The sequence below is a fragment of the Microcaecilia unicolor genome, chromosome 3, assembly GCF_901765095.1.
Source record: "Microcaecilia unicolor chromosome 3, aMicUni1.1, whole genome shotgun sequence".
Taxonomy (NCBI): domain Eukaryota; kingdom Metazoa; phylum Chordata; class Amphibia; order Gymnophiona; family Siphonopidae; genus Microcaecilia; species Microcaecilia unicolor.
Genome location: NC_044033.1, coordinates 228,493,010 through 228,512,337, shown reverse-complemented (window position 1 = coordinate 228,512,337; position 19,328 = coordinate 228,493,010). Strand labels below are relative to the sequence as shown.

The window sequence follows — 19,328 nt, the reverse complement described above, 5'->3', positions numbered from 1 at the left end:
GAAACCATGAGATGAGATCAGTGAGCCCAGGAAGGAGGTATAGATTGAATAAAGGAGGGGTCCAAGGACAGATCCCTGGGAAACTCCAACAGAGAGCGGGAACTCCACAGGGAATTCAGGTCTCCACGGGTAACAATAGTGAAATCTACGGAGGAGCCTCAAAACATGACCAGGTGTAGCTGGACGGTAATCTGAACAGGAATCAAGAACTGACCCGGGACTGATACCCGGACTGGAATCAGGACTAGAACTCGGACTGGCATCAGGGCTGGAACTCGGACTGGCATCAGGCAGGGCTGGAACTCGGACTGGAACTCGGACTGGAATCACGACTGGAACTCGGACTGGCATCAGGACTGGACTTCGCCTCTTGGCTGGAACTGGACCTCGGCTTAGACTCAGTAGCTTGGCTGGAACTGGAACTCAGCATGGACTCAGCATCTCGGCTGGAGCTGGAACTCGGCTCGGATTCCGCATCTTGGCTGAAGCTGGAACTCGGCTCGGACTCCGCATCCCGGCTGGAACTCGGCTCGGACTCCGCATCCCTGCTGGAGCTGGAACTCGGCTCGGACTCTGCATCCCGGCTGGAGTTGGAACTCGGCTCGGACTCCGCATCCCAGCTGGAGCTGGAACTCGGCTCAGACTCCGCACCTCGGCTGGAGCTGGAACTCGGCTTGGACTCCGCATCTCGGCTGGAGATGGAACTTGATCCGGACTCCGTATCTCGGCTGGAGATGGAACTTGATCCGGACTCAGCCTCTGGGCTGGAACTTGACCTCGGAGTGGACTCAGCCTCTCTGCAGTTGACAGCGTCTCTCAGGATGGACTGCCGGTAAGCCAGGACCTCGGGATTACCAATCCACCTTCCTTCAGCCTGGGCCTCCGGAGTATCCCGCAGGGCTGGAACCGAGAGCAGTTTGATGCAGTAAAAGAAGAGCTGGGTAGAGGGATCAATAGCAGACACTGAGTTCTCAGAGGTTCCGAGCAACAAGACACGCTTTCTCTCTGCTGCAGCTTCAGGAGTATTCTTCAGGGCTGGATCAGACAAAAGTTTAACCCAGTAGTCATAAAGCATCATAAATGGATCCAAAGCAAAAATTTGGTTGGCACTGGGATCTGAACTGGGACTAGGGGCTGTCCCCGGGCTGGGCGCAGGACTGCCAACAGGAAACAAGGTCAGAAACTGGAGCCCCAGAGTGCCAGCCAAAGAAAAAGTCATAGGCTGGAAACCCAGCAGGTAGGGTGATCGTGCCGAGCTCATGGCCTTTGCAACTGTTAGAACTTCAAAGCTGGAACTAAGTTTGTGAGCCCTTGGGCCACTGCTGAGGAGCGGCAGCGGCAGGCAAAACCACCCCACCCCAAAGGCAAGGCAGAACACAGACAGTGAGACTTCACCTGCACCTGGCCACCTTTCACCAAGAGTTGAGCCCCTGGCTTCAAGTGGCCAGCAGGACTTATAGGCCAGGGCAGGAACAGGATCCCAACAAGGCTGCACAGGGACTGAGGGTCAGAGGGGAAAGGAAAAATACAGGGACCACAGGGCAAGGAAGGGAAAGCTAACGGGCAGGACTGAAAGCTGCAAGCATCCACTAAAATGGGGAACAAATACAGACAGAGAGGAGACAGGACTGGAAGCAGCAGAGCAGCCACTAAAACAGGGAACAAAACACTGAATAACAAGACACAGAACTAAAAGCTGCAGAGCAGACACCAGGACACAAACAGACAAAGACTAAACACAAAACTAAAACCCAGGGACAAGACCAGCAAACAAACAAACCTAATCTAACTACCCACAGACTAACTAAAACAGACAAGAATCAGAACCAGAAACCAGACTGAGCAGAAGTGCAAACATCACCCCAACAAACCTCAGGGCCTTAGGTGATGCAAAGGCAAAGGCAGAGAGTAACGAAATGGCTAATAAGCCCAGCAGCACCTGGAGCTCAGATGCAACAATCACCAGGCAGCTATGGGTGCTGTGCAGGGCCAAACAAAACAGAGAAATCCAGCAACCTGGAAGATCCGGACCGGACTGGGCTAAAGTCTGGAACGGGTGATAGTCCATAGCAGCCACTGGTTCTGACCACCAGAGGGCGAAGTGAGCACAGACGTAACACAGAGCAAACACTGGACAAGGCAGAAGTGCACAAGCACCAACATACCAGGGCCTTAGGCAATGCAAAGGCAGAAGCTTCCAGGTGACTAATAAAGGCCACATATAAGGGAGTTCACCAGGTAAGGGTACTGCTAAGTTCCAAAACTCCCAAGACAATCTGGGAGGCTGGAAGATCCGGACTGGACCGTCATGACTTCTAGAACATGGGAAATAGCAACCAGACAGTCCATTGCAGCCACTGGGTCTGACCACCAGGTGGCAAAATGAATGAGAGCCTGACACAGGGGCACAATCGTAACACTTTACAGAATACTAATGTAACAGGTCAAATATGCAGGTAATAGGCCATTTCTGCACAAAGTACTGCTTTACCTGTGTAAATGCTTTAAATATCCACAAGATTTACGCTAATAATCAAAGCAAAAGCCAAGACAGACTTTGATTATTCCCTTGGAAAAATTGCTTACAAAGAAACACCTGCTGCATTCTGAAAAAAACGTTTCCTCCAGAAATTACCTGCGTGTCTACAATCTCTTCTCACTTGTTCCTAAGTAACATTTATGGAGATATTCTAAAAATGACAGCCGAAGTTGTGTGCAGTCTGAGTTGCATGGGCAATTAAATTGGTTAATGAGCCAATTGCTGCCAATTATTGGGTGCTAACAGTCAATTATGGGTGTTAATTCAGAATATTTTAGATTCGTACGTGCATCTTGCTAAGTGCTACTCTATAAAGATCATTGCACAAATGTTAAGGTGCATAACTCAGAAGGGCTGGAATTTACACCAGGTTTCAGCAGGGGCAACTTTGGTGCTCAAATTAAGGTATGAGATCTGTAATTAAGCATTATTCTATAAGGGGAGCACATCCTTTATAAAGTAGCACTCGGTGATGATTTTTCTCTACACCCAAATTTGGCTGCCATTTACTGAATCCACCTCTTAGTGTGTATTAATATATGCAGAGACAGACTGAGCAGTAGTCAAACTCTGACACCTGTGGGGGTAATTTTATACATTTCTGTAGGTAAAACAGAGTTTTACAAGCATAAATTGGCAATATAACCTCCATGGACATTTTTACAAACCACCAACTCTAACATTTATCTCTTTGTATTTTTATGTAGAGTCTCTTCGTACTGAACTAGGTAAGTTTCTCTTCTCAAGTATGTCACATTGCTGCTTAAAATGTTTCTGAGCTCTCACGGTTGTGTTTCTCTGTTTGATTTCAGAGTTTAGAAGATGCTGTAGTTATACAGGTAACTCAGTCTGACAATCTCACCTACACAATATAAATTTCCTCTTTGATATAGCTGTTGTCAATGTGTTGTCACAATACAGCCTTGTACATAAGAACATAAGCACTGTCAAACTGGTACAGACCAAGGGTCCATCAAGTCCAGCATCCTGTTTCCAACAGTGGCCAATCCAGGTCACAAGAACCTGAGAAGATACCAAAACAGCAAGGCAGATTTTATGCTGCTTATCTTAAAAATAAGCAGTGGATTTCCCTAGTCCATCGTAATAATGATTTATGGACTTTTCATTTGGAAAATTAGCCAAACCTTTTTTAAACCCTGTTAAGCTAACTGCTTTTTCCACATTCTCTGGCAACTAATTCCAGAGTTTAATTAAGTAGAGAGATGTGGTAGCCGTGTTAGTCCACTTTTAAAGGTAATCAATAGAAATAGAATACAATAAAACAAAAAAAAGAAAATAAGATGATACCTCTTTTATTGGACTAACAATATATATTTTTGATTAGAAGACGAAGAAGAGCTACCTTCAAAAGCTAATCAAAAATGTATTGTTAGTCCAATAAAAAAGGTATCATCTTATTTTCTTTATTTTATTTTATTCTACTCCAGAGTTTAATATCTTCTCCAGGGTTTGTTTTAAATGTACTACTTAGCAGCTTCATTGCGTGCCCCTAGTCCTAGTATTTTTGGAAAGAATAAACAAGCAATTCACGTCTACCCATTCCACTCCACTCAGTATTTTATAGACTCTGTTCTATCTCTCCTCAGCCGTCTTTTCTCCAAGCTGAAGATCCCTAGCCTCTTTAGCCTTTCCTCATAGGGAAGTTGTCTCATCCCCTTTATCATTTTTGTCGCCCTTCTCTCTAACTTTTCTAATTTTGCTATAAATATTTTCAGATGTGGTGACCAGAACTGCACACAGTATTCAATGTCAGGTTGCACCATGGAGCGATGCAAAGGCAATATAACATGCTCATTTTTGTTTTCCATTCCTTTCCTAAGAATTCCTAACATTCTATTTGCTTTCGTAACCGCAGCTGCATACTGAGCAGAGGGTTTCAAGGTATCATCAACGATGACATATAGATCCTTTTCCTGGGTAGTGACTCCTAATGTGGAACCTTGCATCACGTATCTATAGTTCGGGTTCCTCTTTCCCACATGCATCACTTTGCACTTTGCTCACATAAAACGTCTTCTGCCATTTGGATGCCCAGTCTCGTAAGGTCCTCTTGCAATTTTTAACAATCCTCTTGCGATTTTACAATTTTGAATAACTTTGTGTGTTCAGCAAATTTAATGACCTTACTAGTTATTCCCATCTCTAGATCACTTATAAATATGTTAAAAAGCAATAGTCCCAGCACAAACCCCTGGGGAACTCCATTGTCCATTGAGAATACTGATCATTTAACCCTGCTCTGTTTTCTACCTTTTTAACCAGTTTTTAATCCACAATAGAATACTACCTCCTATCCCATGACTTTCTAATTTCCTCTGGAGTCTTTCATGAGGTACTTTGTCAAATGCCTTTTGAAAATCCAGATACACAATATCGACCAGCTCACCTTTATCCACATGTTTGTTCACCCCTTCAATGACATGTAATAGATTGGTGAGGAAAGATTTCCCTTTACTAAATCCATGTTGACTTTGTATCATTAATCCATGCTTTTGAATATGCTCTGTAATTTTATTCTTTATAATAGTCTCTATTATTTTGCCTGGCACCAACATCAGGCTCACTGGTCTATAATTTCCTGGATCACCTCTGGAACCCTTTTTAAAAATTGGCGTTATATTGGCCACCCTCTAATCTTCAGGTACCATGCTTGATTTTAAAGATAAATTACATATTACTAACAATAATTCCATAAGTTCATTTTTCAATTCTATTAGTACTCTGGGATGAATACCATCCAGTCCAGGTGATGTGCTACTCTTCAATTTGTCAGATTGCCCCATTACATCTTCCAGGTTTACAGAGTTTTGGTTCAGTTTCTCTGACTCGTCAGCATTGAATACCAATTCTGGCACTGGTATCTCTCCCACATCTTCCTCGGTGAAGACCAAAGCAAAGAATTCATTTAATCTCTCCGCTATGGCCTTGTCTTCCCTGAGTACCTCTTTTACCCCTCAGTCATCTTGTGGTCCAACCGATTCTTTTGCTGGCTTCTTGCTTTTAATATACCTAAAAAAGTTTTTACTATGTGTTCACAGTCTTTAGGGAAGCTACAGCGGTGCAGTGGAACTAACCTTGTCAGCTTTATCACAAGGAATTCAGTTCTCTGGTGTTTGGGGGAAATCACTCTCTCTAGCACCTCTGAGAGAGATCTATCTTCCACTAATCTTTTCCTTTTGCCCTTCTTTCTTCCTCTTCAGTGGAGTGGAGGAATAGCCTAGTGGTTAGTGCAGTGGACTTTGATCCTGGGGAACTGAGTTCAATTCCCACTGCAGCTCCTTGCGACTCTGGGCAAGTCACTTAACCTTCCACTGTCAGGAAGAGAGGCCTTGTTACTAGCAAAGAAACTCTTAACAGTCACAATGATGGTAGCAAACGTCCTACTCCTGGAGACTTTTTCTCTGTGAGGTAAACTTCTCTTCCTTCCCAGGAGATAACCAGGGGCTAGCTTGGATGGGTATGCCAAGCAGTAATTTTCTTTTGTAGAAAGCTGATTTCTGATGGTTTCAGATGTATTCAGGGCACAGGCTGTAGAATCCATATTAGTTGGTAAAAGATGACTCAGGCTTAGCAGGCCTCAAATCAGCAAAGGTGAAATAGCAGGAAAATACCCCTACATGAGGTTAAAGGTGAAAACTTGGTGAAAGACAGTGTTATATTTGCAGGAAAATGGAGAACTTGAAAATGCAGACACCAAAATTTGAAAGTGATTAACTTCCCTAAAGTATTTTCAATATCAACTTCTGATATGTTTAAGAGATATCTATTGGAAGTCAGGGCCGGTTTTAGGCCGAGGCGACCGAGGCGACCTCATAGGGCCTCGCGCTCAAAGGGGCCCTGCGGCGTGCCTTAACACCACCCCCTCCTCCCGTCCTGCTCCAAGAGTAGTTCTAGTTATGCATGTGCTTGCTGTGAAGACGAGCTGGATACTAATGCCTCATGATAGCTAACTGCTTTACAGCGGCAACCTGCAGCCTCTGCTCTGGCAGAAAGCCCTCTAAAGTTTGAGAAACTGGTGCCCTTGGTGCGCGGATTGGGCTCTGGCAGGTGCTGTCACACACATGGTCGTCCGCGAACATCTGAAACAGGTAACCTCGGTCCACCCTGACTTGTCCTCACCGTCTCGACTGGATGAATGTGAGCACTGGGCGGGACGGGTTAGATCGCTTCCCGGGGGGCTGTTAGCTCGCGCCAGCCCAATGACTCGGCCCCTAGAGCCTCCCCGTGTAGCATTTCTGCCCTAAAGCAACAGGCTGGGGCCGAATGCAAACAATGTAACCATGGGAGCAGCGGGCGACGGCATAGAAGAAGCGGCTGAAGAAATACCGTCCTGGGAGCGGAGGGCTGCCTTCCTCCAGACTTTGTGCTGCGCACGCTGCAACTCAAGCCCGAGCGCTGGCAAAAATGCTTCTCAGAGGAGCCACACTGGGAGCTGTTAAGGGAGTTCGTGGAGCGGGCAGAGCCCACGATGCGGGTGCGGGCCCTCAGCCCCGCCGGCCAGCTGCAACCCACCGCCCGTTTCCCCGCTGGGGCCAAGCACAAGGCCGTCTTTTTTGTGAAGCACAGAGCCAAGCCCCTAAGTTCAGAATGCCCGCGGAGTCAGCTGCTGTGCGGGGACTTGTCCTACGTGCCCCTGGAGAACTTCTCTGCCCAGACGGTCAGGGGGACTCCAGGGCTCTGACTCGGACCCTTCTTCCAGCCATAGCTGTTAATTTTTGGAAATGATCTGGATGCAACAACTTTGAATAGTTCTTATGCTCTTGGAGTGAAAGCTGTCAGAATATTGGGGCTCCCTAACACTCCCGCAGTACATAGAGAATGACAAGTTGTGGTTATCAACCCATCTTGCCCTGTACTCAGATGGCTCTCAAACATCCCTCTAAAAGTTAACCAGCCTAAGGCACCCTTTTACTAAAATGCCATAGACAGGGCCGGTTTTAGGCGGGAATGTTAGGGATGGGAGGGGAGGGCAGGGGTACAGAACAGATCGCTGGACATGGAGAGGAGAGTAGGGAGGGCAGGGGAAGAGAACAGATCGCTGGACTTGGAGAGAAGGGGAGGGCAGGGGAGAGAGGAGAGTTGCTGGACATGGATGGAGGGTGCAGGGGAGAGAGGAAATTTGCTGGAGATGGATGGAGGCGAGGGCAGGCGAGAATGGAGAGTTGCTGGACATGGATGGATGAAGGGGAGGGCAGGGGGGAGAGAGGAGAATTGCTGGACATGGATGGATGAATGGGGGTAGGGGAGAAGAAATTTGCTGGATATAGGTGGATGGAGGAGAAGGCAGGGGAGAATGGAGAGTTCCTGGACATGGATGGATGGAGGGGAGGGCAGGGGGGAGAGAGGAGAATTGCTGGACATGGATGGATGGAGGGGGCAGGGAAGAGAGGAAATTTGCTGGAGATGGATGGAGGCGAGGGCAGGGGAGAATGGAGAGTTGCTGGACATGGATAGATGGAGGGGAGGGCAGGGGAGAAAGGAGAATTGCTGGACATGGATGGATGAATGGGGGTAGGGGAGAGGAAATTTGCTGGATATGGGTGGATGGAGTAGAGGGCAAGGGAGAATGGAGAGTTCCTGGACATGGAGGGAGGGCAGGGCAGAGAGGAGAATTGCTGGACATGGATAGATGGAGGGATAGGGGAGAGGAAATTTGCTGGATCTGGATGGATGGCATAGAGGGCAATGGAGAATGGAGAGTTGTTGGGCATGGATGGATGGAGGGGAGGGAAGTCAGGAAGGAGATGCACTTGGATAGAGGGGAGGGAAGAGAGGAGAAATGCTGGACATGGATGGAGTGAAGGGCAGGGAAGAGAGGAGAAATGTTGGACAAGGATGAAGGGAAGGAAAGACAAAGGAAGGAGATGCACCCGGATGGAGGAAGGGAGAGAGGAGAAATGCTGGACATGGATGGAGGGGAGGGAAGACAGAGGAAGTAGATGCACATGGATGGAGGGGAGGGGAGTGAGGAGAAATGCTGGATATGGATGGAGGGAAAATTGCTGAATTTAAGAGCTGGATCGGAACACTTTGAGGGCAGATGTTGAAACTGGAGAAAGGATAGGGACAGGGCTACAGATGGTAGACAGGAGGCATAAGGACACAGGAGGATGGTGGACATGGTGAAAGAAAAAAATATCAAATGGAAAGAAGACTGCATAAAACAGAAGACACTGGGACCAAAGCTAATAGAAAAACTAAATGCTCAGACAGCAAAGGTAGAAAACATTTTTTATTCAGAATGTATTAATTGGAATGTGTCAGCTTTTGGAAATGTGCATCTGTGATATTTTGCATGTGATTTTCAATTTTTCTAGTATTGCTGCATGCTGAGTCTGACTTCTTGAGGTAACTTTCCAGTTCAGTATTTTGCTTTCATATCTGTTGTGTCATGTGTTTTTCATGTGTGATCAAGGTGCAGTATTCTGCTAGTGTGTAGTATTTGCAGCCCTTTTTGTTTTGTTTTTCATTAGGTAGTGTATTGGTGTTTTAGAGCCCGGTGTAATTATAGTGCTGCCTTTCCACGCATAAGGTTGTAGCTCGTTCTGTCCTTGGAATTAGTGCTGCTATGATTTGGTAAGGTTATGAGTTTGTGTATAGTGTTTTGCAGTGGAGAGATTGTGAGTTGGCGTTACTGAAGTGGCACCAAAACATCAGAAAGGGTGTAGAGCCTAAATCATGACACACTACCTCTTGAAGGATCTACGTATGGTCGTTAATAAAAGGAGCTCATTTGTTGCTTGTATCATATATTTTAAAACAATTTTAATACCTTGGGGTGGAGCTAGGGTGGGGGCGGGGCTATGGTAGGTGGAGCTAGGTGGGGCGGGGCTAGGATGGGGCTCCACCAAGTTGGTCTGCACAAGGCCCCACACTTGCTAAGACCGGCCCTGTTGGAAGTCTTAAAGATTCCAGAATCCTCATATCCCCCAACCTCCAAGATTTATTATCTTCCCACTGGCAAGAGAAAGGAACTCCCTAACCAGCAAGGATTAACTCAGGACAGCTTGGATCTAACAAATTTTCTGCAGCAGTCAGACATTGGCTGCTTCTGGCTACCTTATTGGTTCAACTGGTTTTAGACTCAGACAGAATGGCTTATGAAGCTGTTCTTTAAATATAAAGATGTTTTATTAATGACTTGTAAAGTTCAAATGTTTCCAAATATGTCGCAAGCAACTCAGAAGAAGCAGAGGCAATTCTTCTTAAGGCCTCTGTTATTTTAGACGTGAGCCCTTGAGCCAGGCCGAGGCCTCATATAGAATTTTGGCCAAGGCCTAGGATAGACTGAACAGGCCCTACGCACCACCAGTGGCGTTCCTAGGGGCGCTGACACCCGGGGCGGATCACCGATGCGCCCCGCCCCCTGGGTACACCGCCCCCCCTGGAACAGCGCGACTCCCCCGACGAAAGAACCCCCCCGGGTACATGCCGCTGGGGGGGGGGGGGGGGGTGCCGCGCGCCTGTCGGCTCTTCATTTCCATGCTCCCTCTGCCCTGGAACAGGAAGTAACCTGTTCCAGGGCAGAGGGAGCATGAAAACGAAGAGCCGACAGGCGGGCGGCACCCCCCCAGTGGCGTGCACCCGGGGCGGACCGCCTCCACCGCCCCCCCCCCCTTGGTACGCCACTGCGCACCACCCCAGCCACCAAGCCCCGCACACACCCAACTGCCAACAGGCACCACCAGAAAGTGGCAGATAGAGCATTCAGGTGGGCCTCATGGCCGATCGGGAACCCACTCACGCAGAGTCGAAGCAAGCGGGCCCAACCAGGAACCCAGTCACACTTTGGGAAGGGAGAAAAAACAACGAAGGGTCCCCCAAGGGACTGGAGCACATGCAGCACACACAGTGCAGGGTAGAGACACAAGGGAAAGGGTGAGAGACAGAAGCCTCTAAAGGTATACACAAAGCTGTGCCACAGGGCGATCAAGAATACAGGAAGCCCCAGAAGGGAACACTCTAGGCTGTACCATACAGCACTCAAGGGAAAAAGGGAACCAACTATAGGAATACCCTCTAGGCTGACCCATTCAGCACTCAGGGAAAGGGGAAGCCACTCAAACGAATACTCAATACTCTAAGGTGTGCCACTAGGCACTCAAGGAAAAAAGGAAAACCACTCATAGGAATACACTAGGCTGTAACCCACAGCACTCAAGGGAACTAGGCTGCACCTTACAGCATACAAAGATACAGGAAGCCCTACAAGGAACACACTAGGCTGTACCATACAGCACACAAAGGTAAAGGAAAACTACCTATAAGAATACACAAAGCTGGCCCCACAACACACAAGGGAAAAGGGAACAGCTATAGGAATATACAGGGCAATGCCACACCACACACAAGGTAACATGAAGAATAAGCAAACAGAGGAAGCTACCTTGACACACACAGACCAGAAAAGTAGCACTGCTCACCAGAAACATGAGGCAGACACAGCAAACAAAGAGAGCTAAAACCAGTGGTGTGCTGAAGCCGCCTCGCACCGGCTCGCAAGAGCCGGTTGTTAAATTTTCTTCCAGCTTGCGAGCCGGTTGTTGAAAATAGCGAGCCGGCTCTGGCTCTCCTCCCTCCCTCCTCCCTCCCTCTGGATCCGCCTCACCGACCGCTTGTTCTTTGAATTCTTCGGGGCAGTGCCCGCTTCCAGCGCTGACTGTCCCCCGCTGCTGGTTCGCGCTTTAAAAATGGCCACCGAGACTTCCAGAGGCGGCTTCGTGAGACTTCTGCTGGTCTCGGCGGCCATTTTGAAGCGCGAATTGGCAGCGGGGGCAGTCAGCGCTGGAAGCGGGCAGACAAGACTGCCTGCCCCAAAGAATTCATCTTTCAACAGTTTTTATTGAATCAGCATGTTATACAGAAACAACAAATTTCATATATGATGATTTACAGAACATGACATAACATACGCATATGAATAAATCGTGAACGTCTATTATCAAAGTGTTTTAATTTTTCTCCCAAACCTCCCTCAAATCTTTGTTCCTATAAACCAAATGTTTGTGCTTTCATTTATAAACTACAAAACTCCCCCCCCCTTTTTTATTAATGTTGCCAATTGTGTAACATTGCAAACAACTCGTATATAAGCACTTAACCCATAACTATCTCCTCTAAGGCCCCTCCCTCTTCCCACCCCCCCTTCCTTGGTTTGGTCGTCCACCTTTTGAGTTCTGCATACTTGCCCATACCAGATTATTCCCTATCCCCCTTACCGCCCCATGGCAACCTATTCAGAATTTATTAAGATATGGCATCCAGATTGCTAGGAACCGCTCCTGTCTCTTTGGCGAAATCCTCGCTTCTCTGGATTCCCATAACATAAGTTGGTGAAGTTTGTTCCTCCAGTACCAGTATGAGGGAGGCATGTCCGACACCTAATGATTAAGAATACATTTCTTCCCTACGACGCATGACTTACTTAGCAGTATGCGTTCTCCCCGTGTACCCACTCCCCAATGCCCCACAAGATTAAACATCATTCTTTCAAAAGTGAGGATAACCTGGTGTCCTAATACCTGACTTAAAAATTGCCTTATCCTCTGCCAGAATAAGTTGATATGCCTACACTGCCACATGCAATGAACAAAGGTCGCTCCCCCCTGCCTACATTTTTGACAATGATCAGTGTTTATTATCCCTGCATGAAATGCCCTTTTCGGTGAAAAGTATGCTCTGTGCACCGCTCTGAACCGGCATTCCTGGAGTTCTGCTCCTTGGATCACCAATGTTATCTCTACTAGTGACCTCCTTTCTCCGAAATTGGTGTGTGCCTATCCCGACTCCATCGTTCTGCTACCTCAGTCACCTTCCTTGCTGGTTGCCCCTTCTCCAATTCCTTACAGAACCAGGAAACGGATACTTGCCCCGCTGCGTCCCCCTCTAAGAAATCCCTCAGGTTTCTGCCAAAGCTCAGTGAAAGGCCTGCCTGTGGGAGACTCTGTATATAATGGGACAGTTGATGATATGCCAGGACCCCCATTTGGCCCCCTGAACATATATGCATGAAATTGCTTGCTGCAATCAATGTTCCATCCTCTTGGATGAGGTTCTCTATCAATGTTACACCCTTATCTTGAAGCCTGCGGAAAACTACATTTTCCCTTCCGGGCATGAAAGCATCATTACCTTGTATCGGCAAAAGGGCACTACAGGACGGGTCCTGTCTCCATCGTGGCAGCAACTCCCTCCATACCTGCCATATCGGCCCCAGGAGCACACTCTGTTTAACCCGTTCAGGCATTTGTTTCCTTTTCACATGTAACAGGTAATTCACATACCAAGGATAGAAATATGCCCTTTCCATAGCCATATCTGTATAAGTGCTAGTGCCTGAAATCCAATTTCTCAGATGGCGCATCAGGCACGCTTGATTGTATACGCGCATATCTGGCAATCCTAATCCTCCTTGCCTCTGGGCACCCACTAGGTGTTGCCATTTCAACTTAGGCTTCTTCCCTGCCCAGCAAAATGACACCACTGTCTTCCTAAGCATTGCCAAGTTTTTCTTCACCAATTTAATCGGGAGGGCTTGCAGAATATATAGCCATCTGGAAAAGATTATCATGCGATATATGTGTATTCTACCTGTCAATGATAACGGGAGCGAGGACCACTTTGCTAATTGGTCCTGCGTGTCCCCCAACAACTTGGTGACATTCAGCTCGTACAATTTACCTGTGTCCATCGTTAATCTAGTGCCCAAATACCTAAAGGATCCATCTGCCCACCGGAGTGGAAAACTATCCCCCCATTCACCTTTAAGCTCTTCTTGACTGGCTAATGCTTCTGATTTCTGAAGGTTTAATTTGAAGCCAGAAAAATCTCCATATTCCCTAAGGCTTTCCATGAGGTGAGGCAAGGACTGATGTGGTTGTGTGAGCAGTACTAATAAGTCGTCCGCAAAGGCCGCTGTCTTGAAATTTATTTCTCTGATTTGGACCCCTTTGATATCTGCATTACTCTGAATCTCCCTTAATAAGGGATCTAAGGTAAGTATAAAGAGGAGTGGCGATAACGGACACCCCTGCCTTGTGCCTCTCCGTATCGGGAACCAATCAGATAAGTGACCATTAGCATAAACCTGTGCCTTAGGTTCAGTATATAATACTTTCACTGCCTGCGCGAAGAACCCAGTGATGCCATACGCCTTCAGTGCCCCAAATAGAAAGTTCCAGTCCACTCTATCGAACGCTTTTTCGGCGTCGAAGCTTATCAGCAAAGCTGGTGTCCGCTCCATTCGTACCCTCTCCAATGCTGCCCATATGCGTCTCATATTCTTTGCTACCATTCTGCCACAGTTGAACCCCACCTGCAGTTCTATAATCAGGGACGGAAGAAATCTTGATAGCCTGTTTGCCAGTATCTTGGCTAGAAACTTCGCCTCTACATTTAGTAGTGAAATTGGTCTATAGGAGTCAGGGCGGTCTGGAGGCTTACCCAGCTTTGGCAATACACTAATCTGGGCCCTATTTAAGTGAGCAGGCAGGCTGCCTCGCTGAAGGGAATCATTAAACACCATTGTGAGCACTTGATTTATTTCCGTCCCCAAGATTTTGTAAAACTCCGCTGTCATCCCATCTGGACCTGAGGCCTTGTTCAACTGACTTTGTTTGATCACCCATTCTACTTCCTCTGCGTCTATAGGGGCATTTAGTATTTCCTGCTCTGCCTCAGATATTTGTGGGATGTCAATGCTGGCGAAATACGTGTCGCTTGGCGTCACAAGGTCTGGTTGTGGCGTGTATAGTTTTTTGAAAAACTTACCCAATATTGCATTAATCCCTTTGTCAGTATGTATCCGCTCTCCCCTCGCATCTATCATTGTTAGCATTTTCCTAGCACCTGAGTGCTGATTAGCTAATCGAGCCAGCAGCCTTCCACTTTTGTTCGCAAACTTATATACCGTAGCTGAAATTTATAATATAAATTTGACTTCTGTGCCTTATCCTGCAATAGTTCGTTTAGAGCTTGCTGTGCTTCCAATAATTGTGCCCTAACGGCTCCCGAGTGCCCTTGCCCGTACTGTCTTCTAAGCCATGTTACCCTCCTCTCCAGCCTCAATACCTCTCCAATCCTAATCTTTCTCTGGAAGGCTACATAAGAGATAATCTCTCCCCTAAGGACTGCCTTTGCCGTTTCCCAGAAAAGAATCGGGTCTGCCTCATGTTGTTCATTATTGGCTCTGTATTCTTGCAATTTACCTACCAGGAAGGGTATAAATTTGCTTTCCCGATATAGAAAGGTTGGGAATCTCCACCCTCCCTGCTCAGTGGCTCCCTCCCCCCACCTGAATTGGGCCCGAACCCAAGCATGATCAGAAATCATTATTGGCCCTATCTGCGCTTCTTCCACCTTAGTGAATAATTCTGAGGAGGACAATATATAGTCTATTCTAGACATCGTTAAGTGGGCCCTAGATATGTGTGTAAAGTCTTTCTCCACAGGGTTTAGTGTTCTCCATACATCCACCAAGTCCAGAGTGGCACACAAGCTATCAATTCCCCTCCCCTTTCTGGCCAATTCTCTCCCCGTTGGTTTAGACCTATCTAAGGTGGGGTCGATCACATCGTTCATGTCTCCTCCCATCAGAACTGGTATTTCTCCGAGTGCATGTATTTTGTGGCTAACTTGGTTAAAGAATTGTTTGTCGTGGACATTGGGAGCATATAGATTGCATAATAGTACTGGTTGCCTCTCAATCACCACTGAAGCCAGGACATACCTCCCTCCTGCATCCACCTCCACCCTCTTTATCTCTACATTGAGCCCTTTCCGAATCAAAGTTATTACACCTCCCTTTTTTCCCACTGCAGGTGCATCAAACCACTCTCTCACCCACCATTTTTTTAATTTGGCATGTTCCTCCTTAGAAAGATGCGTCTCTTGCAGGAACGCTATCGATACCTTCTTGTCATTTAGTGCTTTTAATATCTTTTGTCGCTTAATTGGGGAATGTATGCCCCCCACATTCCATGTTAACACCTGCAACGTATTCATGCTATCCCTTTACCAAGAATATTCGTTGTGGCTTGTTCTGTAATGGTGATATAGTATCTTTAAGCCCCGTGAGTGTCCCAGCCTCCACTCCCAGGGCAGCCCCTCCAAATAAATGAAATCTTTCAGATTCTGTGCGTTTTTCTTGTTCCATCTTACTGAATTCACAGCATGCATACAGAACTGTTTTTTCTCCTATCCCCCCCCCCCCCCACCCTCCTTCCCTCTTCTCCCCCTTCCCGGTTCCATCTCTCTTCCCGCCCTTCCCCTCCCAACCTTCCCCCCTCCCCACTCCCCCCTTGTCCCTCTTCTGCCTTCTTGCATGACTTCCTGCTTTAACAAGGCAAGGGCGCCCCCTTTACCAAATTATTATTACATCCCCGTTCTCTACTTCAAGTTATCTCACTCACTATCCTCAATGTCCTATTATTAAGTCTCACGTAATAGTCTCTTTTGGCTCTTCTGACTCCTCGATCCGGTTATGCTTCCCGGAACGTGTTCCTCAACTTGTCCTCTTTCACCTTCATCGCTTCTATATGTTCCAACAAATTGCGCCATCCAACTTTAACAAATGTTAAACTCTTTGTACAAGGTCTCTCACCTCCTGCTATTTCAAGAGCTCCGTGATGCAGCTACCCGCTGTTTCTCAACCCTCGTGCTTGTCCGCCAGCATTTTTTCCACGTATAGATTTGCCTCTTCCACACGCTCAAAAAACACTGCCTGACCATTGTCAATCAGTTTGAGTTTGGCTGGGTAAAGTAGGCTGAATTTGTATTTCAGTCCAAATAGTTTAGTGCACAGGGGGGCAAAATTCTTCCGTGCCAGTGATACTTTGGCAGAGTAGTCCTGAAAGCATAACACTCGTGTATCTTGGTATTCCAGGCTTCGACCTGCCCTGAGAGCTTGCAGAATGAGTATCTTGTGAGCATAGTTGAGGAGCCTGAATATGATGACTTTGGGCTTGCCTGCTCCTTCTCGTCGTTGCCCCAGCCTATGTGCTCTCTCTACCTGGAGGGATCCTGTTAGCTCTGCGCTTGCCAGTGCCTTTGGCAGCCATGCTTCTAGAAAGGAGCACAAGTTCCGCTCTGTTAGTGTCTCTGGCAACCCCACTAAATGGAGATTGTTTCTCCGAGATCGATTTTCAAGATCTTCCAGCTTCGCTTCTGCCTCCGCTAGTCTGGCTTTCAAACCGGGGTTGCTCCTCCGAGACTTTTAAAATATCATCTTCTGCCTGACTTACTCTTTGCTGGACTGTTTGCAGCTCCGTTATTAACTGGGTATGTCTTTCGTCAAGACCCTCCAGCTTCTCCATGATCAGCTGTAGTTTCATGCCCACTGTTTGTTCAACTGCCGCCTTAACCTCTTCGGTAATCTCTGCTGCCCAAAGCAAGCTGGGTGAGGGCGGCGGTGTTGCCGTCTTGTCTGCCATTTTGTTTTCGCCGACACAGCTTTTTTCTTTTGGCTCCTTTCGTACCGATTTAGTCGCCATCAATGCCGCCTGCGATTTTCTCAGCTTCCCAGGCGTATGGTGAGTCAGCGGGGAAAGCGTTCTCGTTTTGTTGTGGGAATCGGGGGGTGTTTTATTTGCAGATTTGTTGAGGCACCCCGGAGCAGTTCTGCCTCACGTCTTCACTGCTCCATACCCCCACCGGACGTCCTGCCCCAAAGAATTCAAAGAACAAGTGGTCGGTGATGGACCGGATCAGGAGGGAGGGAGGGAGGAGAATTCGCCAAACAACTCTGGAGGGGGTAGCAGGGTGAAAAAGGGGGTCTTTGCTGGGCATGGGTGGATGGAGGGGGGGTCGCTGGGTATGGGTGCATGCAGGGGAGAGGAGGGTCACTGCTGGACATGGGTGGATGGAGCCTGGAGGACAGGGGAAAGGAGGGTCACTGCTGGACATGGGTGCATGCAGGGCAGGGGAGAGGAGGTCACTGCTGGACATGGGTGGATGGAGCCTGGAGGACAGGGGAAAGGAGGGTCACTGCTGGACATGGGTGCATGCAGGGCAGGGGAGAGGAGGGTCACTGCTGGACATGGGTGCACGCAGGGAGGGGAGAGGAGGGTCACTGCTGGACATGGGTGGATGGAGCCTGGAGGACAGGAGAAAGGAGGGTCACTGCTGGACATGGGTGCATGCAGGGCAGGGGAGAGGAGGGTCACTGTTGGACATGGGTGGATGGAGGACAGGGGAGAGGAGGGTCACTGCTGGACATGGGTGCATGCAGGGCAGGGGAGAGGAGGGTCACTACTGGACTGGGTGGATGGAGCCTGGAGGACAGGGGAAAAGAGGGTCACTGCTGGACATGGGTGCATGCAGGGCAGGGGAGAGGAGGGTCACTGCTGGACATGGGTGGATGGAGCCTGGAGGACAGGGGAAAGGAGGGTCACTGCTAGACATGGGTGCATGCAGGGCAGGGGAGAGGAGGGTCACTGCTGGACATGGGTGCATGCAGGGCAGAGGAGGGGAGAGAGAAGAAATGCTGGACATGGATGAAGGGGAGAGAAGAGTGAGGAAGGAGATGAGATGAGGGAAAAGGAAGAGAGGAGAAAAACTGCACATGGATGAAGAAAATAGGCAGAAGCTGAGGACCAGAAATGAAGAAGAAAGGAGGAAAGGAAATAAATAAATGGAAAGGAAGCCCTGGAAACGGAGTTAAGAGGACAGATAGCAGCAGAATTGGATACTGGGCCAGCATGATCAGAAAAACAGTCACCAGACAACAAAGGTAGAAAAAAAAAAAATTTTATTTTCATTATAGTGTTTGGAATATGTTCACTTTGAGAATCAGGTGTTCAACATTAAAAGTTTATATTTATTTACGGCATTTTATCGCACATTAAACATGAATTAGATTGGAACCTGGGATCATTTAATTTTTTTCCCTGGAGGAATGCATTGCCAAACCCCCCCCAGGCTCTCTCCCCGGCCATAGCCAGCTCTGCAATTTGTGGGGGGGGGGCGCAGAGGGGGACCAGGGAGAGAGCCTGTTGTTAAACATTTACCAGCACACCACTGACTAAAACAGACAAACAGGAGCAAAATACAAGGACAGGGGGACTGCCAAAATGGAGGCAGAACCACAGGGAGCAGAGCAGAAGCTCAGCACAACAAAGGGCACAGAAAGAGAGAGAGAAAACTACACAAACAAACTGAAACGATACAAGGCACAAGCTTACCCCGACAGCACAACGTTAGAGCAACAGATAGCAGACCAGGTGTAGGGAAGTCAGGCAATCAGGTTCTTGCTGGGAATACCCAGCACACACACACACACACAGGCAAAATAAACAAGCACTGAGGAGAAAGGCTAAACTCCAACATGAACACAAGCGCCCAAGCACAGGCTGGCTTCAGCTGAGCAAACAAAGCAATCAAACGCTAAAGCAAGAGTTGTAGGGAAAGGTAGGCTTAAATAGATCAGGCTTCTGACGTCTGCTGCATCAGACGTCAGCTCAGTCCCCGACAAGCCAATTAGGAGTGAGTCCCAAACATTCTCCTGCCTGCTAGCAGAATCATAACATCACCCTCCCCCCTTCAAGGGCCCCCTCTACCTCGGGACTGGGGTTTAGGCTTATGAGGAAAGAGACTGTGAAAACATCTGACTAATACTGGAGCATGCACATGAGTAGCGTTTGTCCAGGAATTTTCCGCTGGTCCATACTCTTTCCAGGAGATGAGATACTGAAGGCAGGGCCGGTCCAACCCGGTAAGCAGGGTAAGCACTGCAGGGGGGGCGCCTGCCTTCAAGGGTGCTTTGCAAGCAAGC

At 48.0% G+C, this 19,328-nt stretch overlaps 1 protein-coding gene across 1 annotated transcript in view; it reads left to right on the top strand.

The window, feature by feature from the left end:
* Window positions 1-19,328, top strand: part of LOC115466349 (butyrophilin subfamily 1 member A1-like) — a 292,649-nt gene that overhangs the window by 206,080 nt on the left and 67,241 nt on the right. Inside the window, exons 6-7 of the mRNA XM_030197538.1 lie at window positions 3,247-3,267; window positions 3,352-3,378. Of these exons, the coding sequence (XP_030053398.1) occupies window positions 3,247-3,267; window positions 3,352-3,378 (48 nt within the window). The remainder of the gene's footprint in view (window positions 1-3,246; window positions 3,268-3,351; window positions 3,379-19,328) is intronic.